This window comes from Acytostelium subglobosum (genome assembly GCF_000787575.1).
Source record: "Acytostelium subglobosum LB1 DNA, scaffold: scaffold15, whole genome shotgun sequence".
NCBI classification, from domain to species: Eukaryota; Evosea; class Eumycetozoa; order Acytosteliales; family Acytosteliaceae; genus Acytostelium; species Acytostelium subglobosum.
In genome coordinates this window covers 335,620-354,042 of record NW_012236518.1, presented here as the reverse complement: position 1 = coordinate 354,042, position 18,423 = coordinate 335,620, and the positions used below count along the sequence as shown (strand labels likewise).

The window sequence follows — 18,423 nt, the reverse complement described above, 5'->3', positions numbered from 1 at the left end:
ACAGTATATATCTACACTCAGATTGAGTGAATACAACAACAACAAACATAGTCGTGTCGAGTGTGAAGACAAGTGTGTGTTAATGACTGACAGAGTGAATGAGGTGAATGAGTGGGTGCAAGAGAATGAATGAATGAATGAATGTGTTGGTGTGAGTGAAGTTATTAACTTATTATTCATATATACACATAACTTTGTTGTTATAAATCATATAATATATATATATTATCATCACAGTATCATTATACATACAGACAGACAGAGACATAGACATAATGGAATCAGCAGTATTGAGAATCAATAACATCTCCTCACATTTGAACACTGGCGCACCAGGTTCAGCGGTTGTGCCTCAGTCGGCTACTGGTGCCACCGCCCCAGCAAAGTGCCCAGTGTCACATCACTTTACTAGTCAGTCATATCAACAGTTGCACACACAGCAGGCTTGGAGTCTGATCAGCACTTCGCCATGCAACCAGACACCACCCCTGCGCGTCCTCGTCACTGGCGCCGCCGGCCAGATCGCCTACAGCTTGGTGTTTATGATTGCCAGTGGCCAGATGTTTGGTCCACATCAGACCGTCGTGTTGCATCTGCTCGACATCCCCAAGATGGCCGAGGCCATGAACGGTGTCGTGATGGAGTTGGCCGACGGTGCCTTCCCTCTGCTGCAGAACGTGGTCGCCACCACCGACGTCAAGCATGCCTTCATGGGCATCAACGTGGCGCTGCTCATTGGCGCCTTCCCCAGAGGTCCAGGCATGCAGCGCAAGGATCTGCTCAAGATGAATGCATCGATCTTCAAGGAGCAGGGTGAGGCGTTGAAGAACTACGCCGCCCGCAATGTCAAGGTGCTTGTCGTTGGCAATCCCGCCAACACCAACGCACTCACTGCTCTCACACAGGCTTCTGGAGGACTCCCCGCCGCCAACTTCTCTGCACTCACCCGTCTCGATCAGAACCGTGCACTCTCCATGATCGCTGACAAGGTTGGCGTCAATGTCAACAAGGTACACAATGTTATCATTTGGGGTAATCACTCACTCACTCAGTAAGTAGTCCATATGTACAGTGTCATCAATCAATCAATCATATTCACTCACTCAATCAATCATTCAATCAGGGTGCCAGATGTGAACAACGCTTACATCAATAACTACCCTCAACAGAGTGTTGTAACACCAGTTCAAACAGCAGTCAACGATGACAAGTGGATTAGAGAGTCATTCATCCCATTGGTTCAAAACAGAGGTGCTGCAGTTATTGCCGCCAGGAAGCTGTCATCGGCTGCCTCTGCAGCCAACGCCGTCGTTGGCCACATGAGAGACTGGCTCCTTGGCACACGTCCAGGTGAGATTGTCTCGATGGCTGTTGCCTCGGACGGCTCGTACAACGTGCCCAAGGGACTGATCTTCTCATTCCCCGTCACATGCAGTGGTGGAGAGTGGAACATTGTCCAGAACCTCAAGATCACCGAGTTCATCCAGGCCAAGATCGACATCACCACCAAGGAGTTGCAAGAGGAGAAGGAGGCTGCACTCTCATTCCTCAAGGCTTAATAATATCATTCATTCATTCTTTCTTTGTCGATTCCTATGTACTAGTATCATTCAATCAATCAATCAATCATGTGATCATAATGGATCGCACTTCATGACCTTGAACAGATCTCCAAACACAGCCCACCCACACGCATCATGTTCATCCCAACCCTTGAGTTCATCTTTGTGCACTTCACCAATTCATTTATTTAATTTATTAATATCTTTCTTCCTAATTATCTATCTATCTATATTTGTTTGTTTATTTGTTTAACATAATGTTATCCAAGGGCGCAACAAACATAACAAGATCCTTCATTAGGACATGTATTGGAGGACAACATCATCAACATCAACAACAACATGGCTTCTACTCCTCCTCCTCATCATCATCGTCATCATCAAATGATAGCCACAACAACAATAACAACACCAACAACGATAATACAAAGAATGGAAATGGATGGTGGAATAGGATAAAGACACCATTGATTGTTGGTGGTGTGATCACTGGTACATTGACAGCAACAGCAACATTGATGGCATTGGATGATGTAAAGACTGCTCCAAAGCCATTGGATGTCCATCATCTATTGAAGCCATGTGATAATGGAAAGGAGAGAATAGTAGTACTTGGCACAGGATGGGCATCATTGGCCTTCATCAAAGGTATCGACCTTGACAAGTTTGAGATAGTAGTTGTCTCACCAAGAAATGTAAATGATAGCATACTAGTCATGTCGCGCTCAATCACTCACTTACTCAATCAATCATACATAGTACTTCCTGTTCACACCAATGTTGACTGCATCAACTGTTGGCTCTGTCGAGGTGAGGAGTATCTCTGAGCCAATCAGAAGGATACTTAATCGTTTGTCAAAGAAGAACACATTCTACATTGAGGCAGAGTGCACATTGATCGATCCAAACACCAACACTGTAACACTCAAGGGTATGTCATTCATTCATTCAATCAATCAATCAATCAAATATAACAACAACTCAATAATGAAATCCACAATCAATCAATCATATCAACTCATACTTCAAGATATTGGACACTTGTTATCATTAGATAAAGCAGCCAATATGGTGGATATGGTCCAGATACCTTATGACAAGTTGGTGATTGCAGTTGGAAGTGCGCCAAATACAATGGGCACATCTGGTGTCAAGGAGAACTGCTACTTCCTCAAGGATGCCAAGGATGCCATCATCATCAGAGGTGGAATTATGGACTGCTTTGAGCGTGCCAGCTTTCCAAACCAAACAGAGCAACAAAAGAGAGACCGATTGCACTTTGCCATCGTTGGTGGTGGTCCAACTGGAGTGGAGTTTGCTGGAGAGATACATGGTATGTGTGTTGGTGTGATCATGGATGATGATGGATATGATTGCTAACAATCATCATTGATTATTTAGATTACATTTATGATGACTTGTCCAAGATATTCCCAGAGTTGATGAAATACTGCAAGATATCATTGATTCAATCAGCTGATCACTTGTTGAACACTTATGACAAGAGCATCATTGATTGTAAGTCGTTACCATTTCTCTGGCTGTCCTGGCTTCGCATGATGGCACTCGAACATGTATACTAACACAATGGCACACGACAACAGACACCGAGAAGCACTTTGGAAGATCAAACATTGCAACTTTGTTCAGTTCAAGGTATGTCCATGTCCATAACCATGTCCAAGACCAGTCCACTCATTCAATCTATCATGCTAACTTAACCATCACTCATTCCAGAGTAACATGTGTCGATCCAAACAAACTAACTGTGGTCAGCAAGGCAGAGAAGAAGAACGTTGAGTTGCCATTTGGAATGTGTGTCTGGGCGACTGGAGTAGGTCCGACAGCATTGACAGCAAACTTTTGTAACTCAATCGAGGAGCAGCGTAACAACAGAGCCATTTCGACGGATACCTATTTCAAGGTGATTGGCGTGCCCCAACAGAATATCTACGCAATTGGCGATTGTGCCACCGTCACACAGCAGAAGCTGCTCGACCACTTGGGTGATCTGTTCAAGGAGGCCGATGAGAATGGCGATGACAAGCTGTCGATCGATGAGCTGATCCATCTCGTCAAGAACAACACCAAGAAGTATCCCCAGCTGGAGGCCTTTGTCAGCGTGCTTCCAGAGAAGTTTGCCGAGTGCGACGCCAACAAGGACAACTTCCTACAATTCGAGGAGTTTCAGCGTTTGGTCGCACAGATCGATGCTAACTTGACCACGCTGCCCGCCACAGCCCAGGTGGCCAACCAGGCCGGCAAGTACTTGGCCACCTCCCTCAACGACTTTGCCAGGACCAAGGACCCATCGGTGATCGTACCATTCCGCTACCGTCACCTTGGCTCCTTTGCCTACATCGGCCACCACAGTGCCGTTGCCGACATACCCAACATGTTTGCCGGTGGTGGCTTTGGAGTATGGTGGGCATGGCGCGCCATCTACCTCGAGAAGCAGTTCAGTTGGAAGAACCAGACACTAGTCTCACTCGACTGGTTCAAGACCATCATGTTTGGACGTGACATTTCAAGGCTCTAGGGTCGTCGTATCGTGTCGACGCCTCCAAAGTATGTGTATGTAAGCTAAGGTAAGGTGCATTGTACCATATACCAACTATTAATAAAGTGTAAAGTAGACAACTACAGCAGTGTGTTAGGGGAGGAGATTGGATGTCCCTTAGTTAAGGACATCCAGCTTATTTATTGTTGTAGTCGGGAGTTGGGTTTGTTGTTATACAATGTTACAGTTAGAATGGAATTACAATGGTTGTGTTGTTGGACAATAAATACTCCAGTATCCATGTGTGGACGACTAGATATGGGCCACACGGCAACTGGCATCAGCTACACCAAACAGCGCGCAAGCACCTGCCTCCCTTCCCCCTCCAGAGGGGACATTGGCGAAGCAAGTGATCTAGATCGATTGATTGATTGAGTCTGTTGATTATGCTCGCGTTCTATCGATTGTGATTGATTGATTGGTCATTTGATCGTGACCAGCCAGCCAGCCAACGATATATATATCTATATATAATAAGGTATGCCGCCAACCTTTAGAACACTGACTGTCTACGTGACTGAAGGTTAAAGAGGGATGCCTCATCTGGCATCTCATCATCCTCTTCATCATCAAGGTCGAATGGGGAGACTGGTGGTGAGACAACGGGTCCTCTTGGACTCAGCTGATGTGGTGCGGCAATGTCCAGTTGTGGAACAGACAACTGCTCGGACTGCTGCTCGCTGCGCTTGAAGAAGCCATTGAACGACATGCTGTCGTGGAATCTGTTGACGTTGAGCGACAGACGACCCTCGAAATGGTACTTGAGTGTGTAGATGAACGACCAGCCCGAGTCACCGCCCGAGAGATTGAAGCGCAGCTGCTGGGCGGCAAAGTCAAAGTCGACAAACTGTGCCGTGAACTTGTTCTTGGTGTAGACGACGTTGAGCGCGTGGCCGTCGTAGGTGATCTTGGTCGAGTTGGACACGTCGACGTCGCACCACTTCTCGCTCCACACGCCGACAAAGTGCGACAGCACGTCCATCTTCTTGGTCTCTTGCAGGTAGTGATGCTTGGCATTTTCGCGGGGCAGTGGCTGGGGCATGGGTGTCTGGAATGCCGTGATGAATCTGCGTTCGTACTGTCTATAGAATCTGCGCCACAAAGTAATCGTTTGATGACAGTGCCGCACATTCCTTGGAAACCAATCCAAATGACAACAAGTCCTTTGGACTCAAGAATTGAAGTACATGTAATACTGCATCATAACAAAGATGTTCCAATGGATTATAAACTATAAATTATTATTTGTTTGATTTTGATTGATTGATGGATAAATATGGATGTCAGTAAATGTCGGTTTCCAATTTTGGACGCCATCTCAATCAATCAAAGTTGTTGATCAACTTACTTTGAGTGGTAGTTGTGGCCTCTGCCACGACCATGGATGATGATGACGAATCATTGTTGTCCATTATAGTATCCATTATTGTAATATTGTTTTTGGTGTTTGATTGACTTGACTTAAGTTGATTGATTGATTAGTAATTGCCTGACTGACTGATTGAAGATTTGAGTAAAGCTGGATAATAACTGTCTCTGACTATCTGGATAGATGACTAATAGCTGGATGGATGAATTTGGAATCGTGGTGATGATGATGATACACTAAGTAATGTAATATTTATAATGGTACTGGGACTACTACTATATTAAATATAAGAAGGGGAGGATGTGGAAGGTGGAAGTTGGCGCTCTATCACTTGGACGCTTGGGCGACGGACAGGAACTGGTGCACTTTGAGGGGTGTTGGGTTGAGTTGGTTGGCAGTTGGCTCCCTTCAAGTTTACTTTATAAGCGCTAACCTGATCTGTTCTGAACCTTAACCGGTATGGATGGATGGATGGTGGATGGTGATGGATGGATATAAAGTGTGGTGGATGGAGTGAGTTGAGTTGGTTGCTGCTGCTGTTGCTGTTGCTGGTGGGTGAATGAGCAAGTGAGTGAGATTGGATTGGATTTGATTGGAGACTGGATATATAGTACACCCTTAGTGTGTATATTAAACCAATGTCAATCAAAACACACACACAACACACAAGACTGCGTTGATTATCTCTTTCTTTCTCGGTTGTTGTTGTTGTTGACTTACACACACATTCACGTTTCCGATTCAAAAAACGCGCAATGTTATTATTGTTGTTGAATGACAGACAGACTGACTGTGAATGGATGACAGACTGACGAGGATGTTGATGGATGGATGGATGGATCGATGTAGGTTGATAGTTGTTGTTGTTGATACAGTGTAGTAGGAAGGGGGTTGGTGGATGATGGTACAGGGACGACACACAATTCAAATACAAAGAAATAAACAAGCACAGATTATAATATATATATATTTATATAAATTAAACGATCTCTCTATCTCTTTGTTAACATCTTTAAATGAAATATATATTGCGCTCTGGCTGGCAGGCTGGATGGATGAGTTTCTCACACTTTCCAGTAGTGCAGTGTGAGTGGCACACTGTAGCTAATCAAACGAATGAGCAAGGCCAAGTATGCCAGCCAGAGGCCAGATGCGAATGGAATGGAATGGGATGAAAATATCCATTTTTCAACAACATACCAATCAAAATCAAAACTTTGTTTATTTTTAATTTATGGATGATTTTGCAAAACAAACCGATGACTTGGGTTTTTGTGTGGTCGCTCCTGGTTTATTTTGAAGATGTGATTATTTCCTTTTAAGGTAGTTGGAAGACCCCCATTGTATCCAATCTCCAGACCCCCCGCTCGTCCACATCCAGTGTGTTTACTTATTTGATTGGTTCTTAATAATGAAGGGTCAATCAATCATCTAGATCACAGCTGTCTTTAAAGTAAACTATTGGACTACACTTTTGGGCTCGGCAGTGTGTGTGTTTGGTTGTGAGGTGTCTTGTCCAGACTTCCCTCAACTGACTCATTCATTCCTCATCATTGACATTAACAAACTCATTCATATATGAACATGTTCAACTAACGACTCATGTAATCATATTGTAGTTATAAAATTGTGGTTATTATTAAATGAGACATTATTTGATTGAGACATTAAGGACTAATATTAGTCCGCAGACCATTGTTAGTTCGAGTTTGAAGTCAGGATGGCAACCATTTGAGCTCATCTGATTTCTGTTTACATGTCCTGCTAGCAACATAGTCGTTAGTTGTAACCTGTAACACATAAGTCCTTCCCGATGACGCATTTTCATCTCCCTTGGCATCTCTTCTCTTCCCTTCCCGATGATAAAACTTGTTGTAGTTGAGATTGTACCGATCAACTAAACAGCAGCAACATATAGATATCAAGTGGATTATAAGTACGTTGGCATGATCTCATGAGTGAATGAGTGAATGAATGACTAATAATCATATCATATCAATCAAATATCAGTCAGCCACATCATATTAATAATGACGACAATGAATAATAGAGTATGGTTGATTACTGGTGCCTCAAGAGGTCTTGGTCTATCAATGGTATTGTCCCTATTGTCAAAGGGTCAAACTGTCGTGGCAACCACAAGGAACAAACAATCATTATGTGATGCAATCAAACAACATCAACCTGATGGCACATCTGATGCTGACTCTACAAGTTCAAGATTGTTAACTCTCGAGGTCGACTTGAAATCCGAGACAAGCATCAAATCGGCAATAGACACTGCCCTGGCGACTTACGGTCGAATCGACGTCATTGTCAACAACGCTGGCTATGCCGTCGTGGGCACTGTCGAGGAGATGACCGACGCCGAGTTCAGAGCACAGTTTGACATCAATCTGTTTGCTGTGGCCAGTGTCATGAGATTGGCCGCACCGGTACTGCGCGCGCAACGCAGTGGCTACGTGATCAATGTGTCGTCCGTGTCTGGATTCTCGGGCGATGTGCCAGGCATTGGCGCATACACCTGCTCCAAGTTTGCCCTTGACGGTTTGACCGAGGCCTTTGCCGCCGAGATGCGTCCATTTGGCGTGAGAGTGTCCACCATCAATCCAGGACACTTTAGATCATCGTTCCTAGAGTCCAACTCATTGGTGTTTGCCAAGGACATCATGCCATGCTACCAACAGGTGCATGACAATCACACTCAGTACCTGGCGGCATTCAACAACAATCAGTCGGGCGATCCCGCCAAGTTGGTGGAGGTGCTGATCAAGATGGTCGAGAGTGATGTCGCCACCACACCAATCCACGTGTTCATCGGCAAGGACAGCTATGACAATGCCAAGAACGTCCTTAGTCGCTACCACAACGAGCTAGATCAATGGGAGCACATCGCAGCCAACACAGACTACGAGAAGAAGGAGTAAAAGGGAGTTGATTGATTGATTGGAATGAGGGAGCATTGTAATATTATTGGTTGATGTTCCTTGCGTTGGGAATGGTTCCATGCGCGACTGTATGGGCTGGCTTCGCGAGCTTAGATACTGAAGAACAGGTTCATGACACCCTTGAGGTAGCTAACAATCTCGCCAGAGTCCAAGTTGGACACACCATAGATTCTGTCGACGAATGTGATTGGAACCTTGTGTTTGTGATTGATTGATTGATTTGGATGTTAGTTCAGTGATTGAATGAGTGATGGAATCATTCCATAATGTCATTGCGATCCATCCAAGTTCCATACCTCTCCAATCTTGTAGTTGAATTGATTAGCGCGGACCATCATCTCCATCTGGAAGACATATCCCTTTGACTTATTTACAGAAATGAGCTTCTCCAACACGTCCTTTCTATACAATCTGAATGATCCGGTGAGATCAGAGACACCTGGTGTCAGCAGTACAGAGGCAATGTAGTTGGCCACACGACTCGTCAGCTTCCTGTAGAAGTTCCAACCATAGACACCTCCTCCCGACGCGTATCTAGTTCCAGTGACGATCTCTGTGTTGTATTTCTTTTGTTTCCTGTTGTTCGTGTTTGTGTTAGTCTAATCGATTGATTGAATGATTGATCGGTCGGTCAAGTGCACTTACTGGATGAATTGAGGGATGAACTTTGGCTGTTGATTGATTGATTGATTGATTGATTGGTAAGTATGATGATGAGACAGTCGTACAACAACATGTTTGTATGTACGTACATGATGTGACAGATCAGCATCCATTAAGATGATCCAATTGCCTGTGGCCATCTTCATTCCGTCCATGTAGGCTGAGCCCAAACCCATCTTTCCTGGTCTTGACAGGATCTTGATCTTATCCTCACCAATGATCTTTTGCAACTGCTGTGCAATCTGCAATGTTCCATCTGGACTGTTATCTTCAACAATGATGACCTCATAGTTGATGAACCTAAGTCGAAAGTCGATTGAATGATTGATTGAATGAGTGAGTGAGTGAGATCATATGATGTAGTGATCTAATGCATTCATACTCCTTCTTCAACTCTGTGTCAATCAGCCAGAGGATGATTGGTAGATTCTCCGATTCATTGTATGTTGGGAGAATGATTGTGTACTTGTCATCGGCGGAAGAACCGCTTGATGATGAGGTAGTCTTTCTCTGTGACATCGTTCTGAAGTATATCTCTGTCTGATAGCTGAGCTGACTGACTACTATGCCTTGCTTGCTAAAGTGACTATCTGTGTTTATATAATATATCTCAGAGTGATGGTAATGACTCACAATGGATGAGTCAAAGGTGTTGGTTGTGTGAGGAACATCACTCTGTATTCAAAAACTAAAGATAGTTTGTGAACTTCCAAACTTTGATCAAAATGATGGAAACACTTACAACAACTAAAGATGTTTAGATGGTGTTACATAGACAGAACATTGTCAACTATGACCATCCAACATGTATAACAACACTTGATGTACCCTACTTCAAACATCTCTTGATGGAACTATTCCACTCAATTACCCACTCAATCCAATCAATCAATCAATCAATCAATCAATTCAAAGTTGGTTAATAGTATTATATATTATATTAAAAGTGATGGTACAAGATGATCATTGACTAGGAGTTGCTCTCCATGTATGATTGCTGCTTCATCTGGATGTTGCGCTGCATTCGACGGGTTTCCAGCTTGCGTCGGATAAGTAGTATACTGGCAACGATCAGGCCAACTCCAACGACTGAACAGATGACTACAATGACAATCAGTCGCCAGTTGCTCTCGGTACTACACTCACTTGTAGTTTGTGATGAGATTAGTGAACGGAATGATGGATCGACAATCAATCTCTTCTCGAATGATGGTGCGACAATTGCCACCATCTGTGTGTAGTTAGTCGTCTGGTTCTGGTTGGACTCGATCATCAATGGATCACTGTCCTTGAGTGCCAGCACATTGGACACCATCACGCGATCCTCCACGATCAGACCGTTGGCAAAGTGTGTCTGTAGCACAGAGTCACCGGCCACCAACTGGAACTGGTTGAAGCCAGACTGATAGACGGTGTCCACTGTCTTGCACTGGGACACTGTGGTCTTTGGTGCGGTCGACGCGAAGATAACGTGGAATGCGTTGAGCACAGAGTCAAACTTCCAGTTATACACAGAGACGATGAACTTGAGCGAGTTGGCCGAGATTGAGATGCTCTGGCCGGCAAACTGGATGGTGGTGTCCTCGTCATATGCGGTCACATTGATCACCACGACCGCAGGGCTGTTGGTGAATGTGCCGTTGTAGGTGGATGTCGCGTCGCCATCCTTGGTCACCTTGACCCACGTGGCATCCTTGAGCGCAACAATCTTGCCCGGTATTGGTTCCGAAGTCACAGAGCTGATCTCACGCAAATGGGTGATGGCTGATGTGAAGCCCTTGTCTCCACCTGGATACTGTCCATTACCATTGCCACCATCTGTTGGCTTGCCACCACTTCCACCCTCTGCCGAGCAATTCTTGTACAACTCCCATCCCTTGTCACACTTGCATGCACCCTCATTGCATTGTCCATGGCCACTGCAATCAGCGTCGCACTCTGGGACTACAATAGATGTGCAATTTTGTTAGTTGGGTCGATCGATCAATCACATCGCGTTGACAAACTTACAATCATAGAAGAAGACTGGAGCATTGCCAGAGAGTCCGTTGACTGTGACATTGACGATGGCACCACCTGGGAAAAGGGAGGCGTCGACTGTGCCTGGGTAGCGACAGACAATAGTGTTGTTACTGACAAATGAGATGTTGGTGCATGGCGTGCTGAGGATGGTGACAGTCAACCCCACATTGCCAAAGTTTGATCCAGTGACAGTGACATCGCCACCGATCAAGTACTTGACGCGAGTGGAGTTGGTGACCACTGGTGCCATGTATGTGAATGTGGCGGCTGAGGCCAGTTGATTGGAAAACTGGTTGTTGATCACATATTTGACTGGGAAGGTGCCAGTGCCCGGCTGCATGTCACATGTGAAGTTGAAGTTTGGCTGGATGAACTGGACGTTGTTGCATTGGAAGCTGTCCACTGACACCTTGCTCAATGAGGCGTTGTTGTACAGGCTGACACCTTGGACGGTGACTTGACCACCGGCCGCACCAGTTGGTGTGATGGCAGTAATCTGTGGCGCCTGGAAGGTGAAGCCAAACACATTGGACTTGTCGGTCACTGTGGTATACTCCAGGGTGACATTGCCATTGCCGTAGGACTCTGGTGCATCACAGGTCACAGCGGTGAAGGACTTGACCATCCTGACATTGGCGCAGCTTGCTGTGCTGTTAACAGTAAGGTCGAGACGGATACGCATGTTGGTGGCGGTCTCGGCAAAGTTGGTGCCAGTTATCGTGAGTCCCGCACCATTGGTCGTGGGGGATGTCGCACCGGTGATCACAGGCTTTTGATAAGTAATCGAGATTGATCCATTGGTCATGACAACTCCGTCGGTGAAGATGTTGCCAGCATAGGGGCCGCCAATGCCGCTTGGCACAACGAAGGCGATGGCCGAGTTGTCATAGTCGACATAATATGATGGTGTTGTTGAGACTGTCGTTCCACCATTCTTTAGAACAAGGTTGACCTGTGATAGTGATGTTGGTGGGTTGACAACCATGATCCTGATCACGCCACCAGATGTTGGCAGCGTGGCGCTGAAGCTAGATTTGAGGCCAAGTAGAGCGGCTGTTTGTGTGTCAGTGATCGATCAATCAGGCTCGCGAACGATATCATAACTCACTGTTCTTGAGGAATATACCAAGTCCGGATCCAGGTAGATTGTTGGCGACAGGATACTTCCATACGGCACTTTGATCATCGATTGGGGACCCCGATATATCATATTGGAGGCTGGTCGAGCTGAACAAACCAATGCCGGTCGCAGGGTAGGGTGCTACTTTGGTGCCTCCATTGGGTCCATATACATAACTCCAGGTATTATCTATGTCATCATATACAGCATTCATATAAAGGTCTTTGATTGGTTCATAGTTTGAATCTGGAGCGTACCAAGTGCACAATGCTCGCAACAAAATGGCTGTTTGCCTATTTTGGATAACTCCAACATTACCTCTCATGCCCTCTACAGACTGATTCGTGATGATCTTGTTGATATCAAACAATCCAAGCTTGTACTTGAAGCAATTATAGAATGCTTGTTCACCGGACATGTCTTTGTTTTGTTTTGTTTGTTGTTTGGGTGAGTTAGTGGAATGATTCCAGGTGCGGTGATTGAGTGAGTGATCGATATGGATACTTACAAATGAGTGATTTGAGGTTGCTACCGGTCTGACCATTAACTGTGACCTTGATGGGGAATAGACCTTGGGACACGGTGTCGCTGAGGACACAGGTGAGTGATCCTGGACTGAGGACGGTCAGGGTGCTGCATGATACTTGGTCAAGTGTGCCCATGGACACATTGACTGTAGCCGATCCCGGAGTGCCAAAGCCGCTACCAGTCAAAGTGATGGTCGTGCCCTTGGCCATTGTAGCCGATGGATAAACAACGGCAACATGTGGAGGCATGTACTGGTAGAAGAAAGTGCTAGTGATCTTGCCATCGGTGATTGTGCCAACATAGTTGCCACTCTCGCCAGGTGGCATGTTGCAGGTCAGTGTGTTGACATTGTTGACTGGGTTGGCACACTGGAAGTCCGGAACGGGGGTGCCAGTCGTCTTCTTCATCGTGATGCTGACCTTGTTAAAGTCAAAGTTGAATGGCAGCTTGCCAGTGTTCATCACGGACTGGCCACCGTACTGGGAGGCTGGGCTCAGGGACATGTCGTAACCATTGTTAAACTCGCAGATGAGGGGTAGTGGCTTGGAGCCATCCTCATTGTTGTAACAACGCTTGGGTACTGAACCACCGATGTACTTAATATAATACTCGCTGTTGCCAATGTTTGGCTCACCTGGACACCAATCTTGGAATGCATAAGTTCTATCTGAGTGCTGATCAAACATCAACTGACCATTCTCAGGGCCGTGATCATAGACCCATGTTCCATTCTCATCACCCATGCCAGCCATCCAGAAACTGTTTGAGCCCAAGTTGAACTTTGACTTTATAAAGTCCATCTCCTGTGATGAAGTGATTGTTACCAAGTATCCAGCTCTGAGATTGATTGATTGATTGAGTAAGTGAGTGAGTGATTGAGTGAGTGAGGGTCTGGATTACTTACGGATTGAGTCCTTCACAATATGTTTTAGCAGAGGTCATTGTGCCACCATTTTGGACCCAACGATAGGTATGATTGTTGACTGGCCATGTGAACTCTTGGGCTTGGTTAGGTGATATGTATAATAATATTACAATTATTGAAGTGATAAGTAATGATGTAGACATCATCATAGATTGAGATATATATAATTATTATTATTATTTGTAACTTAAATAATGATCAGACGTACAGACTCAAAATTGTGTAATGATCAGAATCAGATCCACCATTGCGGATGTTGTTGTTGTACATAACAACATGGATGTCTTGTATTCCAACCCTAACCCTCTTGTTTTCGCGAATCCCGATGTCATTTGCGCCTGCCCATGCCTGCCTGCCTCTAGGAGGTACTATCTCGCCGCCACAACCACCATTGTAGTAATTATCATCATCATCATTAAACAAAATTACAATTACAATTCAATAATATAAACACGATTAATCGTGTATCATTCTTTCTTTGACCGGTGGTAGGTCAGAGGCCCAGACATGTCTTAGGGGGGGTGGTCGGGGCTGGAATGATCCATTTGCGGGCTACCCATTTTCATGGTCCTTGGGTATCGTTTTGATTGTTTTTGGGTTGCCCTGTCGTGTCACATTTATAACGTCAAAATCTCGTCAGTTTTGGAAATGATACCACGTTTGAATGAAGTATGAGGGTGTGGTACTAACTAATGTCTTTATGTTCGAATGTGATGGCCGGTCTATATCCTTGTGGATAGCCAGATGGCAGTCTTTGTTCCAAGCTTAACAAGCTCAGACAGTGGCTTGTAAAGTGGAGCCAGCTCCGCATCATGTTCGATACCAATATGCATGTGCTCCATCTCATCATCTCTAAACTTCTTGATCACCTATGTTTGATTGAATGAGTGAGTGATTGAATGAACTGAATGAACTGAATGAGTGACGTGACAATCATACCTCTTTCAACTCCTTGTCTGGTATCTTCTCATCGTTCAATTGACGAAGTTGATCATTGTAGTGATCAGAGATCACTGTTTCAACGGCGACAGTGACAGCCATGGCTGCCTCCTTGCCCATCATGGCAGAGACATAACCAAGTCCAAAGCCAGCAATATTCCATATTGGTGCGAGTATAGTTGGACGAACACGCTTCTCACAAATGAACTGATCGAACTTTGCCTGATGCTCCTTCTCCTGATCGGCCATCTCTCTGATCAAAGGCTCCACTGCTGTGCCCTTCAACACAGCCAACTGTCCTTCATATATACGTGAGGCTCCAAACTCACCTGCATGGTCCACTCTAATTATACGTTCAATCAAATCTCTTTGATGTTGTGTAAGTTCAACCTTCTTGTTGTCCTCATTATTGTTTATGTTTGTATTGTTTGTGTTGTTGTTGATGTTATTTGTACAGAAGTGTTGTTGTTGTTGAATGAGTGTGTTGTTGTTGTTGATGAGGTTTGTCCTTGAGACAACACCACGCACAAGATAGAGTTGTGTTGTGGGGATTCGTAGTCTTTGAAGATGATACATAGCTCTTTAAAGATCGTTCGATCTGTGTGTACTATTACTACTACTAATACTACTTGTGTTAAATGATTGATTGATTGGGTGATCTTGACCAGTGTTTTGTCGTTGTTTTGTTGTCCCAAAACAAACATCATCATTAGCTAAGAGCCTCACATAGGAAGGCAAAGATAATCAACACATCTCCACTTTAGTAAAGATATTTATGACCAACCAACATAAACGTTGTAAACTAATCAATCAATCAATCAATCAATCAATGACAAAGAATCACCCACTTTCAAGAGAGTAAGATTATTGGGCAACAGCTCTCACATTTAATGGAGTAAGATGATGTCTTTTCTAGCCCAACAAGAGTTCAAACAGGCGTCTTTGATTCCTTTCTTTGGATTGGTGTGGATTGTGTGTGTTGTGTGTGTTTGTGTCAAGTGGGGTGTGTATGCATGTGAGAGAGAGAGATTGTGATTGAACTCAAACGGAATGCATTCATTCACAGTCTAACACTGTCTCTATTGATTGGTGGGTCAAGTGACGATGGTGAGAAGTGGGGAGTCGACCTGTTAGTCGATGATTGATTGGATGGGTGATGTAGAGTATGTGGTGTTAATGTTGAATTGAGTTAGTGATAGTATGTTTGCTTCACTATTACCCTATCATTCACTCTATCTCCCTCCTAGAAATTAATTATCTCTATCTTTATCTCTATTATCTCTCAATTATATATATTTGAAAAAAGAAGCAAAGGATAAAGACAAAGACATACCCTAAGTGTGTCTGTGTAGAGTCGGTAGTTGACTAATGGGATGTCTTTGTAGCAAACATGAGGATGGTGGATATTATGTTGATTGCCCATCGTTCTCAATCGATACCTTTAGCTTCAGACGTCTAAATAGCCACTCGCCCACAATAGTTCCAAAGAAGAAGAGAAGAAAGAAATTGTCATCACCTCAAAGGAGGAAGAAACAACAACAAAACATACAAATACAACAACATCATACAAAGCATGGTCAACAACAACAACAACAACAACAATATGTTGCACTCATTGGACATGGACAAGGTCATGGACAAACATTGGTTCAATCACAATCACAATCACAACCTTTGGCTCAACAATCTACAACACCATTACCATTACAATTACCAACCGATTCATTTCAGATTGGTGGAGGACAGATGGCTGTACAGAATGTGACTCCAAACAGACTTCCAAGGATAAGCACAAAGGAAACGATACGTGCATTGACTGGACGTGATATGGACACTGGCTATAAGGTTGTCAACGAATATGTCATCGTACGAAGGATTGGTGTTGGTGCCTATGGCAAGGTACACCTTTGTTATCACAAGGATTCAAATCTACTCTATGTAAGTGGCTGTTGGTCATCCAATCATTCACACTATGGAATCATTCCACTCACTCATGACAACCTCACAGGCCATCAAAGTAATAAGCAAGTTAAAGTTAAAGAGGATGAATAATCCATTCAAGGCTAATGGATATGAGGATGTGATGAGGGAGATTGCGATAATGAAGAAGTTGAATCATCCAAATGTTGTAAAGATGTATGAGGTCATCAATGATCCAGACGAAGATTGCATATACATTGTGATGGAGTACATTGAAGGTGGCTCAATCATGACCACCACAGACTGGCGCACTCACAGCATGTCCGAGAACCTGGCCAGGAAGTACTTTAGGGACATAGTCTATGGTCTGGAATATCGTAAGTGACTTGTAGTTTATTGATGGAATAATTGATCGTGAGACTAACGCCACATCTAGTACATGAACAGAGGGTCATACACAGGGACATCAAGCCAGAGAACTTGTTGGTCAATAAGGATGGCGTGGTCAAGATCACAGACTTTAGTGTCTCTCATATATTCCAAGAGGAGTACAACGATGTACTGAAGAGTTCTGCTGGAAGTCCAGCATTCTTGGCACCAGAGTTATGTATCGAAGACAATGGAGTATCTATATCAGGCAAGGCAGTGGATGTCTGGGCCTTGGGGGTTAGTCTCTACTGTCTTGTATTTGCCTGCACGCCCTTCAACAACAGTATGTTGATGCTTAACAACAACAACAACAACAACTTCATCGATGACGAAGGATACAATCTCTACCAGGTCTACGAGAACATAAAGTGTCAAGAGTATGTATCCAGTCCAGTCCAGTCCAGTCTGGCGCGTCCACTCACTCAATCACTCAATCAATCAATCAATCCAGGCTTCAATTTCCAAGATCAATATCAGATGATTTGAAGGACTTGTTTAGGAGGATGATGGATAAGAATCCTGGATCAAGAATATCGATCAGGGAGATTAGGTCACATCCATGGACATCGATGAGAGGCACATTGCCAATGCGTGAGGTGGACCATTCAGTATTGTCGGTTACAGATCAGGAGGTGAACAATGCCATTACATCCGACGCCTATCATACCTTGGACGACTTGAGTAGCAGTAGTGAGAGTAGTGGAGTATTGTTATCAGAGTGTACACATTCAAAGAGTACATACAGCAACATCAACAACATCAACAACAACAACTATTCATTCAATCAAATATCCAACAACATGAACAACAACATCAACAACATCAACTTTAATAACTTCAACAACAAACAACAACAGAATAATGAGGATGCTTTGTATAGTAGTTACTCCAAAGAGGAGGATACAATGGAGGAAGACGACGATGATTATGATTATGACGACGATGATGACGATGACGATGACGATAAGGACAATATTATGATAGAGAACTTACCATCGAGACCATCTCTGCCCGACCTTTTGACTTCAATTGTCAAACCATTAACCAGAAGTTATGCGACAAGATCAGTAACCTAGTTCAACTTGACATTCACTCACGATTCGGTTGGATATTATATTATTATAATAACCTGTTAATAAATGTATGATATTGTATATATATATATATATTTCTAATTATTATGATCATTTTCCAATCATCCAGCTTGTATTACCATGAGCAACCAATCTCGATGATGTTTCTTCCCAATCAGTACCCGACTTTCTCCAGACTTGGATGTCCAAGCCAGGACCAAGTCCAACAAGAAGACAAACCAACTCTCTCTCTTCTGGATATCCATCCACTTTCCTCACTTATTCAAACTTCAAGTTAATCATCGACCACCCTTCTTACAACAACAATTAATAAATAAACAAACACACATCAAACAAACAACTTG

General features: G+C 44.0%; 9 protein-coding genes across 9 annotated transcripts; 4 read left to right on the top strand and 5 right to left on the bottom strand.

The window, feature by feature from the left end:
- Positions 1–275: 275 nt before the first annotated feature.
- On the top strand, positions 276–1,559 carry SAMD00019534_075180 (hypothetical protein; the record flags this gene model as incomplete). The annotated part of the gene is made up of 2 exons (XM_012897215.1): positions 276–1,051; positions 1,124–1,559. The coding sequence occupies 2 exons, from the start codon at positions 276–278 to the stop codon at positions 1,557–1,559; spliced, it is 1,212 nt and encodes a 403-aa protein (XP_012752669.1).
- A 260-nt stretch (positions 1,560–1,819) lies between these two features.
- On the top strand, positions 1,820–4,101 carry SAMD00019534_075170 (hypothetical protein; the record flags this gene model as incomplete). The annotated part of the gene is made up of 6 exons (XM_012897214.1): positions 1,820–2,257; positions 2,322–2,493; positions 2,593–2,895; positions 2,964–3,080; positions 3,167–3,218; positions 3,300–4,101. The coding sequence occupies 6 exons, from the start codon at positions 1,820–1,822 to the stop codon at positions 4,099–4,101; spliced, it is 1,884 nt and encodes a 627-aa protein (XP_012752668.1).
- A 514-nt stretch (positions 4,102–4,615) lies between these two features.
- Positions 4,616–5,164, bottom strand: SAMD00019534_075160 (hypothetical protein; the record flags this gene model as incomplete). The annotated part of the gene is made up of 1 exon (XM_012897213.1): positions 4,616–5,164. The coding sequence occupies one exon, from the start codon at positions 5,162–5,164 to the stop codon at positions 4,616–4,618; it is 549 nt and encodes a 182-aa protein (XP_012752667.1).
- A 40-nt stretch (positions 5,165–5,204) lies between these two features.
- SAMD00019534_075150 (hypothetical protein) lies at positions 5,205–5,546 on the bottom strand (the record flags this gene model as incomplete). Its single annotated transcript, XM_012897212.1, has 2 exons — positions 5,205–5,353; positions 5,471–5,546. The coding sequence occupies 2 exons, from the start codon at positions 5,544–5,546 to the stop codon at positions 5,205–5,207; spliced, it is 225 nt and encodes a 74-aa protein (XP_012752666.1).
- Positions 5,547–7,530: 1,984 nt separating this feature from the next.
- Positions 7,531–8,418, top strand: SAMD00019534_075140 (hypothetical protein; the record flags this gene model as incomplete). Its single annotated transcript, XM_012897211.1, has 1 exon — positions 7,531–8,418. One exon carries the CDS (start codon positions 7,531–7,533, stop codon positions 8,416–8,418), a length of 888 nt encoding a protein of 295 aa, XP_012752665.1.
- Positions 8,419–8,528: 110 nt separating this feature from the next.
- On the bottom strand, positions 8,529–9,621 carry SAMD00019534_075130 (hypothetical protein; the record flags this gene model as incomplete). The annotated part of the gene is made up of 5 exons (XM_012897210.1): positions 8,529–8,633; positions 8,736–9,015; positions 9,085–9,110; positions 9,192–9,402; positions 9,485–9,621. 5 exons carry the CDS (start codon positions 9,619–9,621, stop codon positions 8,529–8,531), a joined length of 759 nt encoding a protein of 252 aa, XP_012752664.1.
- A 451-nt stretch (positions 9,622–10,072) lies between these two features.
- SAMD00019534_075120 (hypothetical protein) lies at positions 10,073–13,714 on the bottom strand (the record flags this gene model as incomplete). The annotated part of the gene is made up of 5 exons (XM_012897209.1): positions 10,073–11,046; positions 11,113–12,177; positions 12,233–12,664; positions 12,753–13,609; positions 13,677–13,714. 5 exons carry the CDS (start codon positions 13,712–13,714, stop codon positions 10,073–10,075), a joined length of 3,366 nt encoding a protein of 1,121 aa, XP_012752663.1.
- Positions 13,715–14,419: 705 nt separating this feature from the next.
- Positions 14,420–15,212, bottom strand: SAMD00019534_075110 (hypothetical protein; the record flags this gene model as incomplete). The annotated part of the gene is made up of 2 exons (XM_012897208.1): positions 14,420–14,566; positions 14,637–15,212. 2 exons carry the CDS (start codon positions 15,210–15,212, stop codon positions 14,420–14,422), a joined length of 723 nt encoding a protein of 240 aa, XP_012752662.1.
- A 792-nt stretch (positions 15,213–16,004) lies between these two features.
- Positions 16,005–18,061, top strand: SAMD00019534_075100 (hypothetical protein; the record flags this gene model as incomplete). Its single annotated transcript, XM_012897207.1, has 4 exons — positions 16,005–16,574; positions 16,645–16,933; positions 16,993–17,362; positions 17,437–18,061. 4 exons carry the CDS (start codon positions 16,005–16,007, stop codon positions 18,059–18,061), a joined length of 1,854 nt encoding a protein of 617 aa, XP_012752661.1.
- Positions 18,062–18,423: the final 362 nt, after the last annotated feature.